We start from the raw sequence: 22939 nt of genomic DNA, 5'->3' as shown, positions 1-22939 counted from the left end.
GGCGCCTCCCAGAGGTAAGAAGAGTGAAGTGCATAAGAAAATCAAGTGCAGTTGAGCTGTATACCGTCAATGTTTAGTTTGACTTTAGTACCATTTTATACTGTACAGTTGTCAGTATTTTGTCATAAAATATTGCATATTTAAAGACTGAACGCACTTTTGCAAGATTCTATATGTTTATGTTTACTGCCTGCACCAGCCCACCATAGTATATTTCATGTTGGTGTGCACTAACTTGCCGATTAAACTTGATTCAGATTCAGTGGATGACACAAGACAGTTAGCAAAACAACAACGATGCATCCGTCAGATTCATCAAGCATCCCTTTTATTAACGGTCACCTGTTACAAAAAGAATGAAATATTCAGTGTTAATGAAATCAGCAACAATATATAGCAAGTGTTGATTACAGATGATATGGGACGCCTATTCCTAGAGTAGTTACAGTAGGATTAAAAACCTCTACACTGTAGGCCTGGCATTCTGCTGCTCCAAACGGGCCACATGACCTCACGGGCCACATGACCTCCTCTCTTACTGGAGCAGGATTTCAACACGCATACACGTACTCTATGCATCTCCATGGTTACAGTTACTTAGTGACCCCTCATTCATGCTGGGACACACCCCAACCCCCCCCCCCCCTCCCCTAACCCACCCGAAACTCAGCCAACACAATGTATGGATCTATGAGTCATGAATGCATCCACACGTGTGACCAGTCTGAATGCGAGCTCATCGACACCGAGGCCAGCAGGTCCTAACAGGTACGTTTAAACAATACATCATTTACTCTTTAACTTAAAAAAGGTTGGAAAACCCCAAAGTTCATTTAGTGATTAAGGAAATTAATTTTCCCTCTTGACAAAGAAAACTACAGATGAAAACTACTGCTGTATTCAAAAGATTTTCCGTCGACAAAAGCAGGAGGAGTGTACTAAACGGCAGGGAGGGAGGGAGGGAGGGAGGAGCCTTGAAGCTGCGCCGTCTGTGCTCCAGGGGGAGAGGAGCTCCAGGGGGGCCCCCTGTGGAGGCAGCGAGGTCTGGTCTGGGGTCCAGAGAGTTGGGGCCTCTGCCTGCCTGACCCTGGCTGGAGGGGGAGGCCAGGGGTGGAGGCCAGACGGGGAGGCTGGGAGAAGAGGTGGAGGTAGAGGTTGAGGCCAGAGCAGATGAGATGGGTGGAGGCGGAGTGTGCGTTGGGATAGAGGGCCAAAAGGAGGCTTCCCACTGTACAGCTGAAGCAGCAGGAGGGGGGGGGGGGTGGTCGTGCTGATGTGGGGGGTCCAGGGGGGCTCCACCCCTCCTATAACTCTGGAGAGTCTTTGTCCGTCTCCTGTAGGTCAGAAGGAGGAAGCACAGAGGAATCAGTTCTACATGTACAACACAAGATAATGTAGTCGCTATCAGAGGAAGGGGAGGGGGGGGGGGGCAGAGATAACCCGTCCCCTGTATGGAGGCCTACCCCCTCATGTCTCTTGGTGAGCTGACGGTTGACAGACTGGAGCAGGTGCTGCAGATCCCTCACTGTCTGGTTCAGCCCCGCAGTCACTTTCTCCTTCCTGTCCATCTCCTCCTGGGGAGGGGGGGGGGGAATAGCATTTTTTTGTGTTAAAAGGCTTTATTTACATTTGTTAATTCTGCCAAAGCATAATGATTACAGTATGAGCAATGAGTAGAGGAGGAAGGAGAAGAAAGAAAGAGGAGAGGAGGAAGAAAGGAGGAGAGGAGTGCAGGAGGGAGGTCCTACCCTCTGGGATGAGAAGTTGTCGTTCTCGATCAGGTCCCCCTGGCCCGTCTCCTTGAAGATCTCCTCCTGGATCAGGTCCAGGGACTGCTGGGCCTGGAGGGAGAGACCGTCAGAGAGACGTCCCCGTGTGTGGGTGCGGAGGAGACGTCCCGGTGTGTGGGTGAGGAGGAGACGTCCCCGTGTGTGGGTGAGGAGGAGACGTCCCGGTGTGTGGGTGAGGAGGAGACGTCCCGGTGTGTGGGTGCGGAGGAGACGTCCCGGTGTGTGGGTGAGGAGGAGACGTCCCGGTGTGTGGGTGAGGAGGAGACGTCCCGGTGTGTGGGTGAGGAGGAGACGTCCCGGTGTGTGGGTGAGGAGGAGACGTCCCGGTGTGTGGGTGAGGAGGAGACGTCCCGGTGTGTGGGTGAGGAGGAGACGTCCCGGTGTGTGGGTGAGGAGGAGACGTCCCGGTGTGTGGGTGAGGAGGAGACGTCCCGGTGTGTGGGTGAGGAGGAAACGTCCCGGTGTGTGGGTGAGGAGGAGACGTCCCGGTGTGTGGGTGAGGAGGAGACGTCCCGGTGTGTGGGTGAGGAGGAGACGTCCCGGTGTGTGGGTGAGGAGGAGACGTCCCGGTGTGTGGGTGAGGAGGAGACGTCCCGGTGTGTGGGTGAGGATGCAGTCTGGCTGGGTGTCTTACCTTATAGAGGTCACCTGCCACCTTCTGCCTCTCGCTCTCCTCCGCCTCCAGCTTGGACAGAGTCTCCGTCAGCTGGGTCTTCAGCTGCACACACACACGTATCTTATACATTGGACACAATAGCCTCCTACTGACTGTTGACATTTCCATACACACCAAGGTGCAAGTCAAATGTCAGGAGAGGATCTTTCATTTGCAGACGGCAGACTGGTTTTGTCCTAAAGATCTAAAAACATTGCAAGTCTGAAACTTGCAATGTTGAAACTGCATTTCTTCTTTTTGACGGTAAATATGCACTGACAATGGAACCAGTGTTGCACTAGGTAACGACCAAAACAAAGAGCGTTACAGGACAATAAGAGCGGTGGCATGAGAAGAGACAGAGACGAAAGACAGGTGTGTGTGTGTGTACCAAGGAAGATGGAATAAATCTTAAGTATGTTTGCAGTCACAAGGTGAAGAACAGTTGCTGAAGTGAACAGGAATTGAATCCCACCACCATGAAGCCTTTGTAGGAGCAGCAGTGTTTTCAGAAAGCCTGTTAGGTGTGGAGCTGTTTGTTACGGGTGAGAGGAGGAACTCAACAGTAGCCAGTAGAAGAGTGCCTCAGCCAGTTTTGTTAGCATCAGTTTCAACACGTCAACCATCCACAACTCCACATTCTGCTCGTGTCTCGACAGGATCGTTCTTTAAAAAAAGGTTAAGAATGCAGGGACGTTCCGGAGAAGTCTCCCTGGTCCTGACTGTGTGTGTGTGCGCGGCGTTGAGGTCTGGGGTTGTGGATGCTTGTTCTAGTAGGTGTGTAAGGAGGTCTGGAGAGGCCTGGTGGTGAAACCTGAGGATAGGGAGGCTGGAACGAGCTCTACCTATATGGGGGAGGGGGATGGGGGAGGGAGGATGATGGGGGAAGGGGAGGAGGGGGGATGATGGGGGGAGGGAGGATGATGGGGGAAGGGGAGGAGGGGGGATGATGGGGGAAGGGGAGGAGGGGGGATGATGGGGGGAGGAGGGAGGGCAGGAAGGGGGGAGGGGGAGAGGAGAGAAGGGGGAGGATGGGGGGAGGAGAGAAGGGAGAAGGGGGAGGAGAGAGGGCAGGAAGGGGGGAGGGGGATGGCTTACCAAGGTCAGCTCCTCATTCTGCCTGACAGCCTCTGTATAAGAGCCATCAAGTTTGCTCTGCAATTCAGTCAACAGATCTTTGAGCTGAAATGAAGTTTGAGATGATGTTTATCACGGGGGCGTGTGTGAAGTCGAGTCCAGGGAGACGCTACGTGGTGGTGGAGGAGGGTAGCTAACAGCAAGTACCCAGGCAGCTTGGGGGCCCAGCTAGGGGGGTCCAGCAGTTTCTTCACTTCAGGGGACATATTACTGAACACACATAGCTGTAGATGTTGTCTCTATGACACCATGATTACAAATGTTTTCACTCTTGATGAGGCCTAGTTAATATGTGCACTGAAACAAGCCCAGAAATGGAGCCTTATTATTGTGTGTAACTGTCATAAATGTAATTATCGTCCAACAAGCATGCATGCATTTGTGTTGATGTGGCAGATAAGGTCCAAGTTACTACGTGAAGTGTAAAACCTATGCATATGATCGTAAAACAATCACCTAATGAAATGTGAGAAAGTCATGTCCCTCCATGTGGAAACATGGAATACACCACACAGACAAACACTACATACACAACCCTCCACAAAATCACTACTACTATACCATTATGATGTCACTCACTATGACATCACAGAAGCACTACTACTATGCCACTATGACATCACAGAATTACTACAACATTATGACATCACCCACTGTGACATCACAGGGAGGAGTCAGGACGTGGGGCCGCTCACCTCTCGGACCTCCGTCACATAGGTGGCGCTCTCTCGCTCCGCCCGCTCTAGCTCTGCCTCCAGGTGCTGCTTGTCTCGTCTCACCTGAGGAAGACCACGTCAATACAAATACAGCCCACTGCATCACAGCACTGTGAACTGCGTGTGTGTGTGTGATGATCCAGTGAGTTTTGCGAGGACCTACGTTTTCCAGCTCTCCAACATCGCTCAGTCTTTCCACTTCCTGTTCCAGTGTTGTGACTTTCAGACTCATCTGAAAAAGACAGGAAGGGGGGGGGGGTTGAGTGTGTAAACCTGTTGTTGCATCACTCTGAAGAGCAGGACTCTCTCTGGCTCTGACCTCTTTCAGCTCCACCTGCCCCAGTTCCAGCTTCACCTTCCAGCGAGACTCTTCCTGCTCCACGCTGCTCTGCAGGCGCTGCAGGATGCCCTCCTGTGGACACAGCGGGTATTACACCTCTGTCCCGTCCAGGACACAAAACACCCTACAAAACACCCTTCCTCTCTGACACAAAACACCCCTTCCTCTCTGACACAAAACACCAGAGATGGGAAGTAACCATGTACAAATACTTTTAGGTTTTTCTGGTTTCAGTACTTTACCGTTTATTTTTATGACAACTTTTTACTTTCACACCTTACATGTATCTGTACAAGCCAGGCTTGTTACTTTAGTTTTAATCTGTATTTGATATTATTTCTTGACATGGCACCCTTTTTTTCCATTTCCTGGATATGAGACGTAAGCTAGTCTACAAAGCTAGCACTGTTTATCCTTTTACTGTGTGAAAAACTTTTTTTTTTTAGTTGGTTGAAACACTTTTGAAAAGAGAAAAAAAAAAAGAGAACTTTCTAAAGGTTTTACAAATATTTTACAAAAAAAGTTTAGAAAGGTTGACAAAACACCCCTTACACTCACACAAAACAGCCTTCCGCTCAAGACAAAAAACAGTCCCCCCCCCCCGTATCTCACCGTCTCTGCCAAAACCTTCTTGTACGTCTCACAATCTTTCTGAAGAACCTTCTGGGCCTCCTCGGACTCCTTCAGCTTGTCAGCCAGGCCCTGGAGAACCCACAACACATTTTACATTTAGTCATTTAGCAGACACTCTTATCCAGAGCAACTTACAGTAAGTACAGAGACATTCCCCTCGAGGCAAGTAGGGTGAAGTGCCTTGCACAAGGACACAACGTAATTTGGCACAGCGGGGGCATCGATCCGGCAACCTTCTGATTACTAGCCCGACTGCCTCACCGCTCAGCCATCTGACTCCCACACAGCAGAGGTGAGGCCACCATGGTGGAGCCAGGAGGAGGCAGCTGAACGAGACACGTCATAGGAGACGCGAGGGAGAGCGCAGCGGGTCGCTAGCTCACCGTGAACTCCTCTGCTCCTGGAGCAGGAGCAGGGCTGGCCTCCGCTGCAAGAACCTCGGACGCCGCACTCTCAAACCTCTGCAGCCATTCCTGGTGGTCCTGAGAGGAAGAGGAGAAAAGAGGGATGAATAGTCACATCAGAGGGCCATGGAGGAACAGGAGAAGGGAGGTGTGGTTGGGGGTCGGAGACAATGGGGAGGCCTTGTGACTCAGCTTGCCTGTTGGGTGGGCAGAGGGACGTGGGGCAGCAGTCTGTGGAGAACCTCTCTGCACTCCGCCTGGGCTGAATCCAGACCTGTCTGGCTCTCCTGCAGGGGAGAGGAGGATGATGGAGAGAGGGAAGAGAGGGAGAGAAGGAGCACAGGGGAGATTTAATACCAACTGACACAGAACACTCCCTCATTTCGGACATCTGACCAAAATCTCCTCTCAGACTGGGATTCAGCCCTCAGAAAAACATTTGCATCATCTGTGTTCTGGGAACTAGGCCCAGCCCTCCAGCCCAGCCCAGCCCTCCAGCCCAGACCCCCAGCTCCCTGCCCAGCCCTCCAGACCCCCAGCCCTCCAGCCCAGCCCCTCCTGTAGTACCCTGACCCAGTCACCTCCACACCTTGGATCAGCAGCCAGCTGTCACCTCCAGCTCTCTACATATTAACACTGTGGTGTGTGTGTGTGTGTTTCCTGATGGGGTACAACAGGTGTTGAGGAACTCCCAGTCAGTGACCAGAAGAGCTTCCTCTGCTACTGTAGCTGGACAGCTAGGAACAGCTGTGACATAGTTCAGACTGTACCCTGCTCTGTGTGTGTGTGTGTGTGTGTGTGGCGGCGACGAGGGGCTGCAGCAAAAATACACCTCTCCACCACAGAAATGCTAAGTGTCTAATTCTTCACCTGATGCTACCTCGAGACATCCAGCTCAACATGTACATAAGGCTGGGCCTGGCTGGTCTGAGAAACTCTGAAGAGGTTAACAGCTGCGTGGAAGCCTCAACATCTACAGGCTAGTGTCCCTGCACTGGGGCAGAGCACCCTCAACCACACAGCTCAGATCATCATTACAACACATGACACTTACACACCACCAATCAAACCTGACGCCACTGACCATTATCAGCCCACAGCATTTAGCTCTGAAGGATTATATACATACAGAAAGGATGTTTAAAAAGATCTCTCTCTGGACCATAAGGTGATTGTGAAAGACAGTTGAACTGAACAGACGGCATATTGATCATAGCAGTGCTGATGATGGTATGTAGATCACAAAGCAAGATGGCACGCATGCTCGATTGGACGACAGGTAATGTATGAGTCACATGATGCCACAGGGAGCCAAACAGCTAATGGACGTCATGAATCTCAAACTAATGACAATCTAGGTGAAACTTGTTGTAAATGCACTGCACACTCATTTCCAAATGTCAGTTTCTAATCTTAGTCGTGGGCTTGGAGTAACTGCTGGGTGGTATAGCAGTCCAATGAGTCTGTTAAAAGGCTGATGGATTCTTGAGCTGCGTCTTAGCAAGCAGAACACAAATTAAGTAGCGCTAGGTTCCAATCCAAACTAATTAGTTAGAGTCCTGAGGGAGGGGGGGAGGGGGATAATACACTGAAGCACAACAGCTTTACAAACTGCCAAATGTTTAAGATACGGCATGAGGGGGGGGTGGAAGAGGTTGGAATGAGTATGCAGCATTTGTATGAAGGATGTAACAATCTCACTTGCTGATTATGGAGAAAAAAAAATTGCAAGGGGGGGGGAGGAAATAGAGATGCATCAGACTTGAGTCTAGAGTGAAGCAGACTGGGAGGGGAGGGGGGGTTTCGAACCTTGGCGGTCTTGCTGAGTTTCCCCTGCAGCATGGCCTCAGTAGCAGCCAGAGCCTCCATAGCACTCCAGTTTTTCTTCCGAAGCTCCTGCTTAGTTTCAGAGAGACACCACTTTCAGCTCAGCCTCAGGGAACAGGAGCCCGTGACCCAAAAACACTATCTACAGAAGGAGGACAGGGAGCTGGAGAGATACTTCATCTGCCGCTCTCGGTTGGTGGGGGATAAAACAGGCTTTTTGGCTTGGTCAGGTCAGACACTACATCTGCCCACCTGGACCACTACCACAGGGTCAAAGGAGGAAGTGTGTACGACAATAATCAGGATTTTTCCTGAGTGACGAAATCCTCTGCTTGACGACAGGATTCAGCCACAACGCATTACAGAACAGAATCAAGTGCGAGTGGCCGGAGAAAATGACATCTACTTCAATTAATTATACACCTCATCAACAAGGTGGGAAGACGTGATTGCTGTTATGCCCTGAAGTCTCCACACGCCCAGACATGCACGCAGGCACACGCATTCACGGGCACAGCCTGATTCAGACCTCACATCTTAAAATGTAACATTACGCTCAATTGGGCCAAAAGAACTAAACTACACATGTTAAAGGAGACACTTCTCCATGTCAGAAACTATCCCCCCGTCTGGATCTGGGTCCACAGGAGGTCAAGCAAGAGGCAGCAAGAGGCTGAGACGAGGCAGCAAGAGGCTGAGACGAGGCAGCAAGAGGCTGAGACGAGGCAGCCAGAGGCTGAGACGAGGCAGCAAGAGGCTGAGACGAGGCAGCCAGAGGCTGAGACGAGGCAGCCAGAGGCTGAGACGAGGCAGCCAGAGAAACACAGGACACTGGATGCACGGGGGTGAGGCTGGGGGTGAGGCTGGGGGGAGGGAGGCAGGGGGTGAGGCTGGGGGTGAAGGGAGGCAGGGGGTGAGGTGGGGGGGGGGAGGGAGGCAGGGGGTGAGGTGGGGGGGGAGGGAGGCAGGGGGTGAGGCTGGGGGTGAGGCTGGGGGGGGAGGGAGGCAGGGGGTGAGGCTGGGGGTGAGGCTGGGGGGGGAGGGAGGCAGGGGGTGAGGCTGGGGGTGAGGCTGGGGGGGAGGGAGGCAGGGGGTGAGGCTGGGGGTGAGGCTGGGGGGAGGGAGGCAGGGGGTGAGGCTGGGGGTGAGGCTGGGGGTGAAGGGAGGCAGGGGGTGAGGCTGGGGGTGAGGCTGGGGGTGAAGGGAGGCAGGGGGTGAGGCTGGGGGTGAGGCTGGGGGGGGAGGGAGGCAGGGGGTGAGGCTGGGGGTGAGGCTGGGGGGGGAGGGAGGCAGGGGGTGAGGCTGGGGGTGAGGCTGGGGGGGGAGGGAGGCAGGGGGTGAGGCTGGGGGTGAGGCTGGGGGTGAAGGGAGGCAGGGGGTGAGGCTGGGGGTGAAGGGAGGCAGGGGGTGAGGCTGGGGGTGAGGCTGGGGGGGAGGGAGGCAGGGGGTGAGGCAGGGGGTGAGGCTGGGGGGGAGGGAGGCAGGGGGTGAGGCTGGGGGTGAGGCTGGGGGGGGGAGGGAGGCAGGGGGTGAGGCTGGGGGTGAGGCTGGGGGGGGAGGGAGGCAGGGGGTGAGGCTGGGGGTGAGGCTGGGGGGAGGGAGGCAGGGGGTGAGGCTGGGGGTGAGGCTGGGGGGAGGGAGGCAGGGGGTGAGGCTGGGGGTGAGGCTGGGGGTGAAGGGAGGCAGGGGGTGAGGCTGGGGGTGAGGCTGGGGGTGAAGGGAGGCAGGGGGTGAGGCTGGGGGTGAGGCTGGGGGGGGAGGGAGGCAGGGGGTGAGGCTGGGGGTGAGGCTGGGGGGAGGGAGGCAGGGGGTGAGGCTGGGGGTGAGGCTGGGGGGAGGGAGGCAGGGGGTGAGGCTGGGGGTGAGGCTGGGGGTGAAGGGAGGCAGGGGGTGAAGGGAGGCAGGGGGTGAGGCTGGGGGTGAAGGCGGAGGGGGGAGGCTGGGGGGAGGCTGGGGGGGGTCAAGGTGGAGGAGCCGGGGAGGACGTACGTTGTTCTTCTTCCTGTGGAGCTCCAGAGAGTCTCTCAGCTCCTCCAGTTCAGCCTGCAGGCCGGACACCTGCTTCTCCCTCTCCGCCAACCTGGGGGGGGCAAGACCACGTCAGGAAACTGCCAACACCCCCAGAGGGACAGTAAAACAAGGTGAGCAAAACAAGTTCTGGGAGATGATCCAGTACTCACGCAATCAGCATCTCCGAGCTAGGAGCTTCTGTCTGGGACTCCTGCTTTAGGGGCAAGGGCATAACAAACAAATGTATGTCATGTAATTTTTCTCTTATCCTGACATGAAGTTGAACAGTGAAGCCTCTGTTCATTACCTGTTGCTGCTGCAGCTGCAGTTGAAGCTGCTGTTGTAGCTGCTCTTCCTTGTCGCTCATCTCCCTGGCTCTGCCCTCCAGCTCCGCCTCTCTGCCCTCCAGCTCCGCCGCTCTGCCCTCCAGCTCCGCCGCTCTGCCCTCCAGCTCTGCCGCTCTGCCCTCCAGCTCCGCCGCTCTGCCCTCCAGCTCAGCCTGCAGACTCTGCACCTTCTGCTCCCTGGAGGCCAGCCTGCAGCACAGGAGAAGCAAGGTTCACGTCTCACAACTTGGAGACGGAGGGGGTTGGGTGTGTGGGTAGGAGAGGGAATTCTGGTGTGTGCGCGGAGGAATGTGTGCGTGGTAGGACTCACTGGGCCTGCAGTTCCAGGTCTCTGGAGGAGGAGGAGCTGGTCTCTTCAGCCTGCTGCTGTTTCAGCTGACCCGCCTCTGACTGCAGTGCTGCAACCTGCTGCTCTAGGACCTGGAACACACACACACACACAGTCATACACTTGTGCTGCTTCGGACAGCACAAAAAACGAATTCCTTGATTTCGTGCGGCACATAGTTCACAATCCAAACATGTCAGTGAAGCTGGGAGCTCCATCCAGCAGGGTGAGTGTTGGTGCGGTGGAGCCTGGAAGGGAACACACCTCCACAGCCTTCTGCCTGGTGGAGTTGCTGTCCAGAGCTGTCTGAAGGCTGTCCTCCAGAACCTGGATCTGATCTTCCCTCTCTTGCATCCTTAAACACAGCACCACACTGTTAGCCCTCATCCTTAAACACAGCACCACACTGTTAGCCCTCATCCTTAAACACAGCACCACACTGTTAGCCCTCATCCTTAAACACAGCACCACACCGTTAGCCCTCATCCTTAAACACAGCACCACACTGTTAGCCCTCATCCTTAAACACAGCACCACACTGTTAGCCCTCATCCTTAAACACAGCACCACACCGTTAGCCCTCATCCTTAAACACAGCACCACACTGTTATAGCCCTCATCCTTAAACACAACACCACACAATCACTCCTCAAGATCGTCACACAAAACCCGACAAAGTTTTAGCTACAACAAAAAGCTGTGTGCTCCAGCTCAGGAACTTACTTGCTCTGCAACTCGTCCACGATGGAGTCGGACGAGGACTGGAGGGAGAGAAGGGGACAGAGTGAGCAGGAAGCAGAGCTACATCACAGCAAGGTCAGAGGTCAGGAACACGGGACGCAGCTCTCCTACCTGTTCAGGTATCTGGAGCCTCAGAGCCTCCAGTTCTTGTTTCAGAGCCTTGCTCTCCACTCTCACAGCCTGCAACAACACACAGCACTTTGAAGCTTTTGGTTCTGGGAGATCAATTCACCGCCGTGTCCGCAGACAGCTGATCTCAGTAAGGCTTTGCTGCAGCGTGGACGCTTTGTGACAGTCTGATTGGCAGCCGCAGCTATCCCTTCCCTCTGCTCGGCCAATCCCGACGCTCCTGCTCACCTTTAGCTCCTCCTCCTTGTTGGCCACCTCAATCAGGCCGGCCTTCAGCAGGTCCTCCACAGTCTTGATGTTCTCTTCTCGCTCCTGGACGCTGTGGGGGAGAGGCATGGGGATGACGCAGGGAGAAAGTAGGGGCATAGTGTTTACAATGCTGACTAAAAGCAGAAGATCACCCCCCCTCCTCCTCCTCCTCCCCCCCTCGTGTTTGATGTGCTCTTTTCTCACACACCTCTTCTGGAACTGGTCGAAAGCCAAATGAGAGGCAGTCTGGGAGAGAGCAATAGAGAGAGGGAGAGAGAGAGAGCGCGAGAGAAAGGAGGGAGAGCGAGAGGGAGGGAGGAGAGACAGAGATATAGAAGGTGTTACAAGATGTGCATTCTGAGGGGGTCGATGGCTGAAAAGGTTAATGTTGTAGAAAGCAGTTTCCACTCTGACCTGGTCAGAAATCTGAGCCTGCAGATTCTGGAGGTCTGCTTTCAGTGACAAGTTCTCATTGTGCATCGCCTGAGAGCAGAGAGGGAGGGACATGGGGGAAATCAAGCTTTCTGAAGTTCACCATGTCCCACAAAACATCAAACTGGCATTTAAAACCACAAGTGAATCTCTGCTTTATGGAGGCTCTGCACGGCTCATTACATCAGGAATGTGCATCACGACCAAAGGTCTGAGAGAGAGAGACAGAGACAGAAAGAGAGAGACACACAGACAGACAGAAAGAGAAAGACACAGAGAGAGAGACACACACAGAGAGAGAGAGACAGCCAGAGGGGGGGGGGGGGGTACAGGTGTTGTACCTGCATGTTGGTCTCTCTGCTCGCCCCACTGCTTCTCTCAGCATTGAGGGAGTCCTCCAAACTCTTCCTCTGCTGCTCCTTCTCAGCCAGCCTGAACAAACACACACACACACACATCAGGAGCCGGGCAAAAGAGGGAGGGAGGCTGTCTCAGAGAGGGAGGGATGGAGGCTGTCTCAGAGAGGGAGGGAGGCTGTCTCAGAGAGGGAGGGAGGGAGGCTGTCTCAGAGAGGGATGGAGGCTGTCTCAGAGAGGGATGGAGGCTGTCTCAGAGGGAGGGAGGGAGGGAGGCTGTCTCAGAGAGGGAGGGAGGGAGGCTGTCTCAGAGAGGGAGGGAGGGAGGGAGGCTGTCTCAGAGAGGGAGGGAGGGAGGGAGGCTGTCTCAGAGAGGGAGGGAGGGAGGGAGGCTGTCTCAGAGAGGGAGGGAGGGAGGGAGGCTGTCTCAGAGAGGGAGGGAGGGAGGGAGGGAGGCTGTCTCAGAGAGGGAGGGAGGGAGGCTGTCTCAGAGAGGGAGGGAGGGAGGCTGTCTCAGAGAGGGAGGGAGAGAGGGAGGCTGTCTCAGAGAGGGAGGGAGAGAGGGAGGCTGTCTCAGAGAGGGAGGGAGAGAGGGAGGCTGTCTCAGGGAGGGAGGGAGGCTGTCTCAGAGGTTCAACTTACAGCTTCTGGAGCTCCTCAAAGTGGGAGACGTGAGCAGCCTGCAGGACAGAGGAGACACAGGAGTCACCACCTCATACACACACACACACACACACACACACACACACACACACACACACCTCACACACACACCTCATACTACCTCACACACACACACACCTTTCTCTCACACCTGTCTCTCTGCTCTACATACCTGGGAGTTGACCTGGGCCTGCAATGCCTCAACCTGGACTTGGAGTCCCTTGTTTTCACTGAGGAGCTCCTGTCATGAAACAAACCAAACCCTCATCATATAAACAACATGGTAGGTGTGAGTGCTGGTGTGAGAGGGGCCCTGGGCCGCGCTCCCCCTGCCCACCTGGAGCTGGCCCTGCAGGGCGTCGTCTGGGACTCTGTGCTGGGACGCCTCCAGCAGCTGCAACACCTTCTGCTCCATCTGCTCCTTGGACACCATGGTGTCGGTCAGGCTGCTGTGCAGAGTCAGGATCTCCTGGTTCTTGTTGTTCATCTCCGTCTCCACGGCCAGCAGCTGGTTCTGCAGCTCTGGGAACACACACAGACACACACACAGACGCTGGATAAAAGCCACCGACACATGGTCACCACCTGATTGGAAGCCTGGGTTCTCTGCTTCTCCTCTGTCAGGGTGGAGGTGAGGGTGGAGGGGAAGATGGAGCCTGCCTCACCTTGCTTGGCAGCCTGCAGCGCCTGCTTGTCAGAGTTCACTCCGTGGAGGTAGTTCTGCAGCTCGTCCCAGCGACGCTTCGTATCCTGCAGCTGAGCCTGACCACAGGAACCATACAGTCATGATACAGCGCCTGGTCTCCCCCCAGCACTCCCCCAGCCCTCCCCACCCCACCCAGCCCTCACCCCAACCCTCCCCCCAGCCCTCCACCCCAGCCCCTATCTCCACCCCGGCCCTCCACCCCAGCCCCTATCTCCACCCCGGCCCTCCACCCCAGCCCTCCACCCCAGCCCCTATCTCCACCCCGGCCCTCCACCCCAGCCCTCCACCCCAGCCCCTATCTCCACCCCGGCCCTCCCCCCAGCCCCTATCTCCACCCCGGCCCTCCACCCCAGCCCTCACTCCAAACAGTCACAGCACACCCAAAAGGTATGGAACACACAGGCCCACTGCTGCTGGAGGAAGTGGTGCTTTTGCTGAGCACAAAGACTCCGACAGCCTACACTTCCTGAAGCGACAATCCCCTGCTTCCGTGCTCTTCTATAACCCTTCCTCCCTCCCTCCCCCCACCTCCCTCCCGACCACCCTCCCATCTCACCGCCATGAATACATCCATAACAAACATATGAGTCATGTGATGTGCTCGGAGGCAGTAGTGGGCCAGACCTCTGCCTGCTTGTAGTTGACCTCCAGGGACTTCCTCTGGTGTTCCTCCTGCTGCAGCTTGCTGGAGCTCTCTGCCAGCTCCTTCATAAGGCCGGAGTACTCGGAGCGCAGGTTGTTCAGCTCCGCAGACTGCCTGCCCGTCAGGAGAAACCACACCAGTTACACCCAGTAACCACAGCTGGGACGGTGGGGTTCAATTGAGAAGGATTTGAACCTGCGAGCTCTTGATGTGTGGCCAGAGGCTCTGGACAGCAGTCTGATAAACAAGGCAGGGGGGGGGGGGGGGTCATGTGACTCACTTGTTCTCCATCTGATTGGTGGCTGAGCTCACAGCATCTCTCAGGATTTTGTTCTCCTGCTGCAGACGGCTGATCTGACTGTCCAGCTGCTCTCTCACCTGCTGGAACTACACACACACACACACACACGTCAGTCTCTGCAAGGTAACAGCGCTGCAGGCGTTGCACTGCACCTCTCCTCAGAGCTGAGACAGGAGGTCACCTTCATCTGCATGTCCTGGTAGCTGCCCTGGGCCTTGGCCTGCATGACGTTCATCTCCTTCTCCAGGGCCCCGCGGTGCTCCCTCACCACAGCCTCGGCCCGGACGCTCTTCTGCTTCTCCAGCTGCAGCTCCTGACAGGGACAGCCACGGGTCACATGACAGGGACAGCCACGGGTCACATGACAGGGACAGCCACGGGTCACATGACAGGGACAGCCACGGGTCACATGACAGGGACAGCCACGGGTCACATGACAGGGACAGCCACGGGTCACATGACGGGGACAGCCACGGGTCACATGACGGGGACAGCCACGGGTCACATGACGGGGACAGGCACAGCCACCCGTTTTCCCCAGACACGGGAGATGCCCGTTGAATTTTTCCTCTTACTTTAGGACAAGGCTTAATTCATGTCTGAGAAGACTGGACCTTTAAGTCCGGGTGGACAACTTGTGTGACGTAGGTCGGTAGCAACGAGGAGAAGGGGTAGAGGAGGGGTGCGGTACCTGGCTGAGCTGCTTGACCTTGTCCTTGGCTATGGAGGCTTCTTCCTGCAGGGTGTTGAGAAGTCTGTCCTTCTCCTGGGCTGAAGGGTCGGCCTTGACGGTGGACTGAGGAGGACAGAGGAAGACACGGTTTGATAACAGGACGGAGGGGGGGCGGGATATGACTTGACCGACCACAGTCTTTCCTTTCCCTGGCCCCTGGGGGCCCTGGAGGGGCCTGGTCCTACCTTGTGCCAGGCCTCCAGGGCGTTGGGGCTCTTCTCCCTCAGCACAGCCACCACGCTGACCACCTCGGCCTCCGTCAGGCCTCCCAGCCCAGCCAGCAGCTCCTTCAGCTTCACCTCAGAGTTCTCTGTAGAGAACACACACACACACACACACACAGCGACATGATAGACCCAGTAATACAGGGATTGAGACAACTTCACAGGGCTAGAAATAAGGCCTTACTCACAAGCTGAAGAATGACACCATCATCATGTAGGACGATAACACGATGTCTCACCTTTATCAGCCTCCATCTTCTGCTTCCTGCCACTCCCCTTGGAGGGGACGTCGTCGTTGTGTCCTGCCTGGTGATTGGCTGGGGCGGCAGAGTCAGTCTGGGCATCATCAACGGGGGCTGGTGGAGGCAGTGAGTCAGTTAACAACACCGCCTCTCTCTACTGCCTCACCATCAACAGCTGCACACACATACACACACACACACACACATTTCTCACCATTTTCAGTCTTCTGCTTCTTGGCAGAGTTCTTCTTCTTGCCCGTGGTGGTGGTGGGTGGGGGGGCACCATCCTGGGCCTTGGTCTCGGCCACAACTGGAGCCTCCTTCTTGGCTGGGGCCGGGGTGGGGGCCGGGGCCACCTTAGTCTCGGGCTGGCTCTCCTCCACTGGACAGAAGCAGGTGGGAGAGCAGTTGACCACTGATGATGCGGACATTCATTCATTCATAATGCGGACATTTGTATCTGTAGCCCCTTTTGAATATGTTAATATTCGGGTGTTGCCGATGTGCTCGTGGTTAGTTGGTAATTCCTTGTCTTCTTATTGGCTCCTTTCTCTCATGACCACAGGACACACACACACACAGAACAATGTCCACTCACCAGCCTCAGCCTTCTGCTTCTTCTTCTCCTTCTTCTTCCCAGCGGGCGGGGGGGGCGTCTGGGCGTGCTCGTCAGGCTGGGGCGGGGTGGGGCTATGCTGCTTGCTGACAGCCACGGGCGTCTCCGCCCTGCGGCCCGCTGCCTTCGACCCGTTCACCTCCGGCTCCTCAGGGGCGCTGGCCGCGGCGACGGCGGCTGCTGCTGCTTTGGCGGCGGCTGCCTGCTGCTTCTTCTCCTTCTTCTTCCTCTCCTTCAGCCCTGAGGGGGGCTCCAAAGGGGCAGCCAGGGGGGCGGGGGCCGGGCTGGGCGGGGCCACGGGCTCCTCCTCCTCCTCCAGGGCGGAGCCATTGGCGGTGTCGCCCACCTCGAAGTCCCTCAGATCCTCCTCTGACTCTCCTCCCCCTCCTCCTCCCCCTCCAGCCTCCCTCTTCTTGCTCTTCTTCTTGTCTCCTTTCTTGCGAGTTTCAGGTCTGGAGGCCGGCAGCTTGAGGTCGCGTTTCTGCCGGGCGAGCACCTCATCGTAGGACGTCTCCTTCATGAAGAGCCAGAAGAAGAGGAACATGAGGGCGATGACCAGGGAGGGGGCCAGGACCAGCAGGTACTGGGAGTCGTAGAGGTCCATCGCCATCCTGCACGGGAGAGGAGCAAACGGGAGGGGGAGGGCGTCAGTGTCACGGCAGGAAATCGAATCAAGTTCGATTTCTATGGCCCTTTTTACAACCAATGTCACAGAGGGCTCCACAAACGTCCATGAAACTGCCCCTCAACACACCTCACCCCTCGGGAAGGCCAGGAGAAACTCTCAGGACAACTGGGAGAAGACGGGGGAGAACCGTGGTGAGGCGCCGCTCAACAAGGGATGCCCTCCTCAACAGCAGGATGCCGTTTTTAGCTTCACTCCGTTATCTAGCACGTTAACGTCAAGACCCGGGCCTTCCAGCTCTGCTGGAGTCCCCCAAGAGCACAATCCCACATGTGGCGTGGTAGTACAGTGAAGGGAATTACGCCAAACCATTCCCAAGATTAAGAACTCTGCCTCAGGCTTCATGAGTCAGACATGAACACCTGTGTTACCAGAGAGAACTCCACTTTCCCCCCCCTCGCTATGAGACGGCACCTCTACATACTAGAGGAGCGAGAGCACCACGTGTCTCTCTCAGTCTCTCTCTCTCCGTGCCTGTGGATGAGCGAGGTAGATTCAGGACCGCTCTGTATCCTGCCCTTCCCTCTGCCGTGTCATCGCTCTTCCCTGTGATATGATCCCATTAGCCTCCAGCACCCTGGTCACAGAGTAACACCACCCATACAGAGCCCTGGGCTAGCCTAGCTCACCCTGCCTGGCTAATGATCGAGTACAACATTCAGTAAACCGGTACTACAGGACACCCCCCCCCCCCCACCCCACCCCCGCATCCTCCTGGTTTGACAAGCTCCTGAGCGATCGCTCCCCTTTCTCAGGGCGCCATGACATTCTAAACTCAAACTGGAGGGGCTTTGCGAGGGGCAAAAATACACCCAGGTGTTAATGTCACCCCGTGCTGCAGCTGCACATTCACCCAGGCCTGGTGAGAGGCCTGATAAGATCAAGACAGCTTTCTCCTTCCATCACAGGCCTCTTCCTGCCCAGTCAGACTGAACCCTAGCCTGAACCCTACACCCACCTTCCCCACCAGCGACCGCGGTACCAGCGGCTGTGGAGGCTCACATATGTTCACCAGGGCATGTCAGTCGCTGTAAGGAATATTCATCCTTACGTCTCTGACACCACGCTCCCTGTGGATACTCACAGTCCCTGGAACAGGGCGAGGTTAATATGACTGGAGGACAGACAGGTTAGTATGACTGGAGGACAGACAGGTTAGTATGACTGGAGGACAGACAGGTTAGTATGACTGGAGGACAGACAGGTTAGTATGACTGGAGGACAGACAGGTTAGTATGACTGGAGGACAGACAGGTTAGTATGACTGGAGGACAGACAGGTTAGTATGACTGGAGGACAGACAGGTTAGTATGACTGGAGGACAGACAGGTTAGTATGACTGGAGGACAGACAGGTTAATATGACTGGAGGACAGACAGGTTAGTATGACTGGAGGACAGACAGGTTAGTATGACTGGAGGACAGACAGGTTAGTATGACTGGAGTACAGACAGGTTAGTATGACTGGAGGACAGACAGGTTAGTATGACTGGAGGACAGACAGGTTAGTATGACTGGAGTACAGACAGGTTAGTATGACTGGAGGACAGACAGGTTAATATGACTGGAGGACAGACAGGTTAGTATGACTGGAGTACAGACACGTTAGTATGACTGGAGTACAGACACGTTAGTATGACTGGAGGACAGACAGGTTAGTATGACTGGAGGACAGACAGGTTAGTATGACTGGAGGACAGACAGGTTAGTATGACTGGAGGACAGACAGGTTAGTATGACTGGAGGACAGACAGGTTAGTATGACTGGAGGACAGACAGGTTAATATGACTGGAGGACAGACAGGTTAGTATGACTGGAGGACAGACAGGTTAGTATGACTGGAGGACAGACAGGTTAGTATGACTGGAGGACAGACAGGTTAGTATGACTGGAGGACAGACAGGTTAGTATGACTGGAGGACAGACAGGTTAGTATGACTGGAGTACAGACAGGTTAGTATGACTGGAGGACAGACAGGTTAATATGACTGGAGGACAGACAGGTTAGTATGACTGGAGTACAGACACGTTAGTATGACTGGAGTACAGACACGTTAGTATGACTGGAGGACAGACAGGTTAGTATGACTGGAGGACAGACAGGTTAGTATGACTGGAGGACAGACAGGTTAGTATGACTGGAGGACAGACAGGTTAGTATGACTGGAGTACAGACAGGGCACAAAATAAGCAGCATCCTCCAGCCAAATGCTGGTAAAACACACAGGAGGCTAGTACGTTCTCTACACTAACCAGCCAAAACGGATATGGTAATCGACTGAGTGGCTGGTGAGAATTGAACATTCACTAGCCATGTGAGCACCCAGAGCCCAGGACTGACTCCTAAATCATCATCTCTTTATCTCCTTTCGACAAATGTTTAACGGTCATTCGGTCAGTGCAGCGCCGGGTCGTTGTGAGCGCACCGTGGTGCTCCACCACGCGGGGGTTGACCGTGCTGATAAGAGCCTCCTGCTCTGCAGTGCCAGTGATGTCAGCAGGAGCTGAGGAAGCTTGGGCTCCTATACCGGGCCTCTGAGGTAATTTGGATTAAGCGGATTACCCATGATAATACATTTAAGAATAACTTTCTGCTGCAGTGCCTCTCTCTCTCTCGCCCAACAAGCTGGCTCTCACCGTTTGAACACGGGCTCATAAACACCTCATTACTTCAGGTCTGACACACACGGCATACACACACACTCACTCCCTGACACACACACACACACACACACACTTCAGGGAGGAACTAGAAGGAAGGGTATTGAATACACATCATAGCATTAGCTCAGTAGCTAATTGTGCGAAATGACTTTGAAGCTTTGGAAATTCCACAACGACAAAGCAGCTCCTCTCAGCGACAAGAGAATGTCTTCGCTGAGCCAGCAAACATTCTCTGACCAGGCTCTTGTCAAGCAGAAAAGGGACTTCATTGTATGTTGTCTGGAGTAAAAAAATATTATATATATATATATATTTTTTTTTTATATATCTATATAGCTATATCTATCTATCTATATATATAGGAATGTTCAGTGTGACAGGCCTTGCAAGACCAGTGGTGTGGTTATAGGCTTGGAGGAACATTCCTAAGGGCACCGTACGTTACAAGGGTGCAATCGTTGCAAGCAGCGAGGAGATTGTCCGCTTAGGTGCTATAGATTTCCATAGAATGAACAGTGATAACACCTTTCTCAGTTGAGTAACATCTGCTGCCTCCCTTTAGGTCTATGTCCACATTGGTAGGATCAACAGAGGGTTAAAAAGAAGAATAGAAAGAAGGAAGAGAACATTTTAAGGCGTGTGAAAGATAAACTATGCAGTGAACTTGCCGAATAACACGAAGAGCGAGGTTGCAACATGACCGTTTGGTGGGGCCTATACAGGGGGCAGATTCACGCTGAGAATACAAGGTTGCAGACACAAAGCAACCACACAGGTCTACATAAACGGGTGCAAAAGCAAACAAGGATTAGCAATAGGCGCTAGCCCTAGCGCTCTCAGCGACAACACAGAGAGGGGAGTCTTCCTGGGCTATTTACTCAACATCAGTAACACCAGGGTAACGCCCTACTTTGGACAATCAGAGTTGAGAACGCGAGACCCAGGGCATGAACAGAGGTCCGTGTTGGACAGGATGGGTGGGGTGGTTCATGTTATGCCCGCAATATTGCTTTCTGCCTCGGAGGGAAGGCTGCAAGTGTTACCCGGTGCAGCCAGAGAGTCCAGTCCCAGCATTGAAACAAGACAGAGACAATGCTTTCTCGGACCAGTGGCTCCCCGGAATCTGAACCACTTGGCTGCCCATAACTCATGCTGTGGCTGGGGACACAAGTAGGAGATCCTGGTTTTTTTTTTTTTTTAAACACCCATTCCAAAGACAAGTGAAAGCCTGACGTGTGAGATTCATCCGTGTTGGGGACAACGTGTCGACTGTTTACACAAGCCAAAGCGCAGCACGTACCATCAACATGGATATGGAGCTAACGTTTCTCCAAAGTGACCTTGTGGATGAGTTTAGACATTCAGGAACAAACCTGTCACAACTCATAACTAGCCAACGAGAAGAGAGATAGTTAACAGGCCACACCTGTAAGAAAACGGCGAACCCCCTCAATATCCAGGTTGAGCCATGAAGTTCACTGCAGTGTGGGAGTTGATATCTCACACTGCTCCTAAGCGCAGCAGTTGGCTTGTAGAACAGTAGCTCAGCCCAGTGTGGATAAAACCATCTCCTCGCACCATACCTGCAACAGGCCTCAAGCAATAGCGTAGCTGGCCACGAGCTGTCCTCAAAGAAGTTTAATAAAAGAAACTATGTACGCAATAACGTCTGCACTGAATAACCACCTTACTACCAAGCTATTGTGTACTCTGATGTTGTATGGAAGGAAGGTCCATTCTGAGGTAAAGACGGCAGAAATTATAACCGTAGGCGTGAGCAGATTCCAAATGAAGACTCTTGCCCTTGCCAGCGCTGAGAACTACGGTTTTTTTGTCATGTGTCACCGTTCAAACGGCGTTCTGCTGCGAAGGCGAAGGAAGTGGACGCAAGGAACGTATCTTTTGCTTTGAGGAAATTATTTGTGAGGATGACCCATGTCACCAATTTTACTTTGATCAACAATAGAACACCATCTTTGAATCGCCTTGTTAAAAAGTTACAGATGACAACAGCAAGGGGCAAAGTTTTAAAAAGATACTTTAGAAACTAGTTAACGACAAGGACCACTCCATCATGCGTGCATTCTGTGGATAAGTTGCATACTGTGTTAAAGTCATGCTCAAAAAATGTTTGTCTTTCCGAATCACGTTATTTGGGATGTTGCCAACCAAAGCACACCCACATAAAAACAAAACAATTGACAATTTTCTGTGCTATGCACACACCATGCATACCATGCTTGGCTTGCTACTAATACTATTACTAATGGCTAGCTAGCCGCCGATGTCAAGTCTTTATTTAAACGGGTGCACATGTCGATAGCTTACTAGCAAGCCCGTGTCGGGCTATCAAATTTATATTCCGGAGAATAACACAAAAAGTCAAACTTCACGAACTTTCGCTACATAGCCTGCCAATGTCATTTACGACTAAATGCAAGATAGCTAGACAGACAATTTGGGTTAATACAATCGTTTAACGTCGAGCTAGCTTCACACAGCTTGAGCTAGCACTAGTAGCAGGCTAACCTGTACAGTAAGTACCCAAAGAGCTTCTTCTGACCACTAATGGTACCAAGACCATCACGGCATGTACGGGGATAGCTAGCAACAGCTAGCTGTCAGTGGGCTAGTATCACTGACAAGAACATACATAATGACAGACACAAGCCCCCATTTTGCAGCGATGTGAAGGCATGCGTTGTGTCGCTAATGGTGCCAATAGTCAAGACAGTAAACGTCTAATAAAAGAGGAACTTTCCATTGAAAAGCACAATGGAAAGGCAATTCAACGAAATACCTCGCTTAAAGCAATGACCCAGCCTTCTTCTCCCCTCCCTTTAAATCTGTGTCTTACGTTCCAATTTTCCGGCATGGCCTTGAAGGCTAGTGCCAGGCCTAGCTAGCTAGCTAGATGAATGGTTTGGCAAAGACTCAAATTGTTAGCAAACATTAGTTGAGCTACATGTAAACTGTCAAGAGTGTCGCTAGTCCACGTACCTGACGTCTTATATTGTTGCGGTTAGCTATGTAGCTACCAAGGGAATACAAAATGAGACGTTTCCTCTGCTGTAGATAGCAGCGGCTCAAGTTCCCAAAGCAGCTCCTCCAACCTCCTGCTATGTCCGTCTGTCTTGTGTTTCGGTTACGCGGGGGCGGGCCGTGAGACGGCCGTTCTCGTACAAAGCTAGGGAGGGGACTGAACGGAGGGAGGGGGCTCACGCTGGATGTGGGCGAGGAAGAGTGGGTGTTCCGGGTCCACACGGCCACACCCATCAAATTATTATTATTGTAAAACATCATTTTCGTACAAAAATAAAATTATACTTTTCGAAAGCACATTGCCGAAGAGAAACTTATAGCTGTA

At 53.7% G+C, this 22939-nt stretch overlaps 1 protein-coding gene across 5 annotated transcripts; it reads right to left on the bottom strand.

Moving 5' to 3' along the window:
• Positions 1-306: 306 nt before the first annotated feature.
• Positions 307-22781, bottom strand: ktn1 (kinectin 1). 5 transcript variants are annotated; one of them, XM_084681273.1, is made up of 36 exons: positions 22573-22781; positions 16205-16833; positions 15821-15988; positions 15604-15720; positions 15326-15450; positions 15099-15203; positions 14589-14720; positions 14387-14493; positions 14088-14220; positions 13423-13519; positions 13095-13279; positions 12930-12998; positions 12737-12774; positions 12080-12170; positions 11721-11789; positions 11515-11552; positions 11286-11376; positions 11040-11108; positions 10911-10948; positions 10452-10542; positions 10170-10279; positions 9820-10048; positions 9683-9726; positions 9492-9582; positions 7485-7571; positions 5873-5962; positions 5655-5753; positions 5251-5340; positions 4618-4710; positions 4462-4530; positions 4278-4361; positions 3544-3627; positions 2425-2508; positions 1749-1841; positions 1464-1574; positions 307-1334 (listed from the first exon to the last, which is right to left on the bottom strand). In XM_084681273.1, the coding sequence occupies exons 2-36, from the start codon at positions 16830-16832 to the stop codon at positions 1305-1307; spliced, it is 3879 nt and encodes a 1292-aa protein (XP_084537399.1). In that variant the 5' UTR covers position 16833; positions 22573-22781; the 3' UTR covers positions 307-1304. The 5 variants fall into 5 exon arrangements, with proteins under 5 accessions (XP_084537399.1, XP_084537406.1, XP_084537416.1 ...); XM_084681280.1 differs by having other exon boundaries at positions 9683-9723; XM_084681290.1 differs by lacking the exon at positions 3544-3627.
• Positions 22782-22939: the final 158 nt, after the last annotated feature.

The sequence above is a fragment of the Hypomesus nipponensis genome, chromosome 3 (genome assembly GCF_054491055.1).
Source record: "Hypomesus nipponensis isolate SF chromosome 3, ASM5449105v1, whole genome shotgun sequence".
NCBI classification, from domain to species: Eukaryota; Metazoa; Chordata; class Actinopteri; order Osmeriformes; family Osmeridae; genus Hypomesus; species Hypomesus nipponensis.
This window is presented reverse-complemented; position numbering and strand designations above follow the sequence as displayed.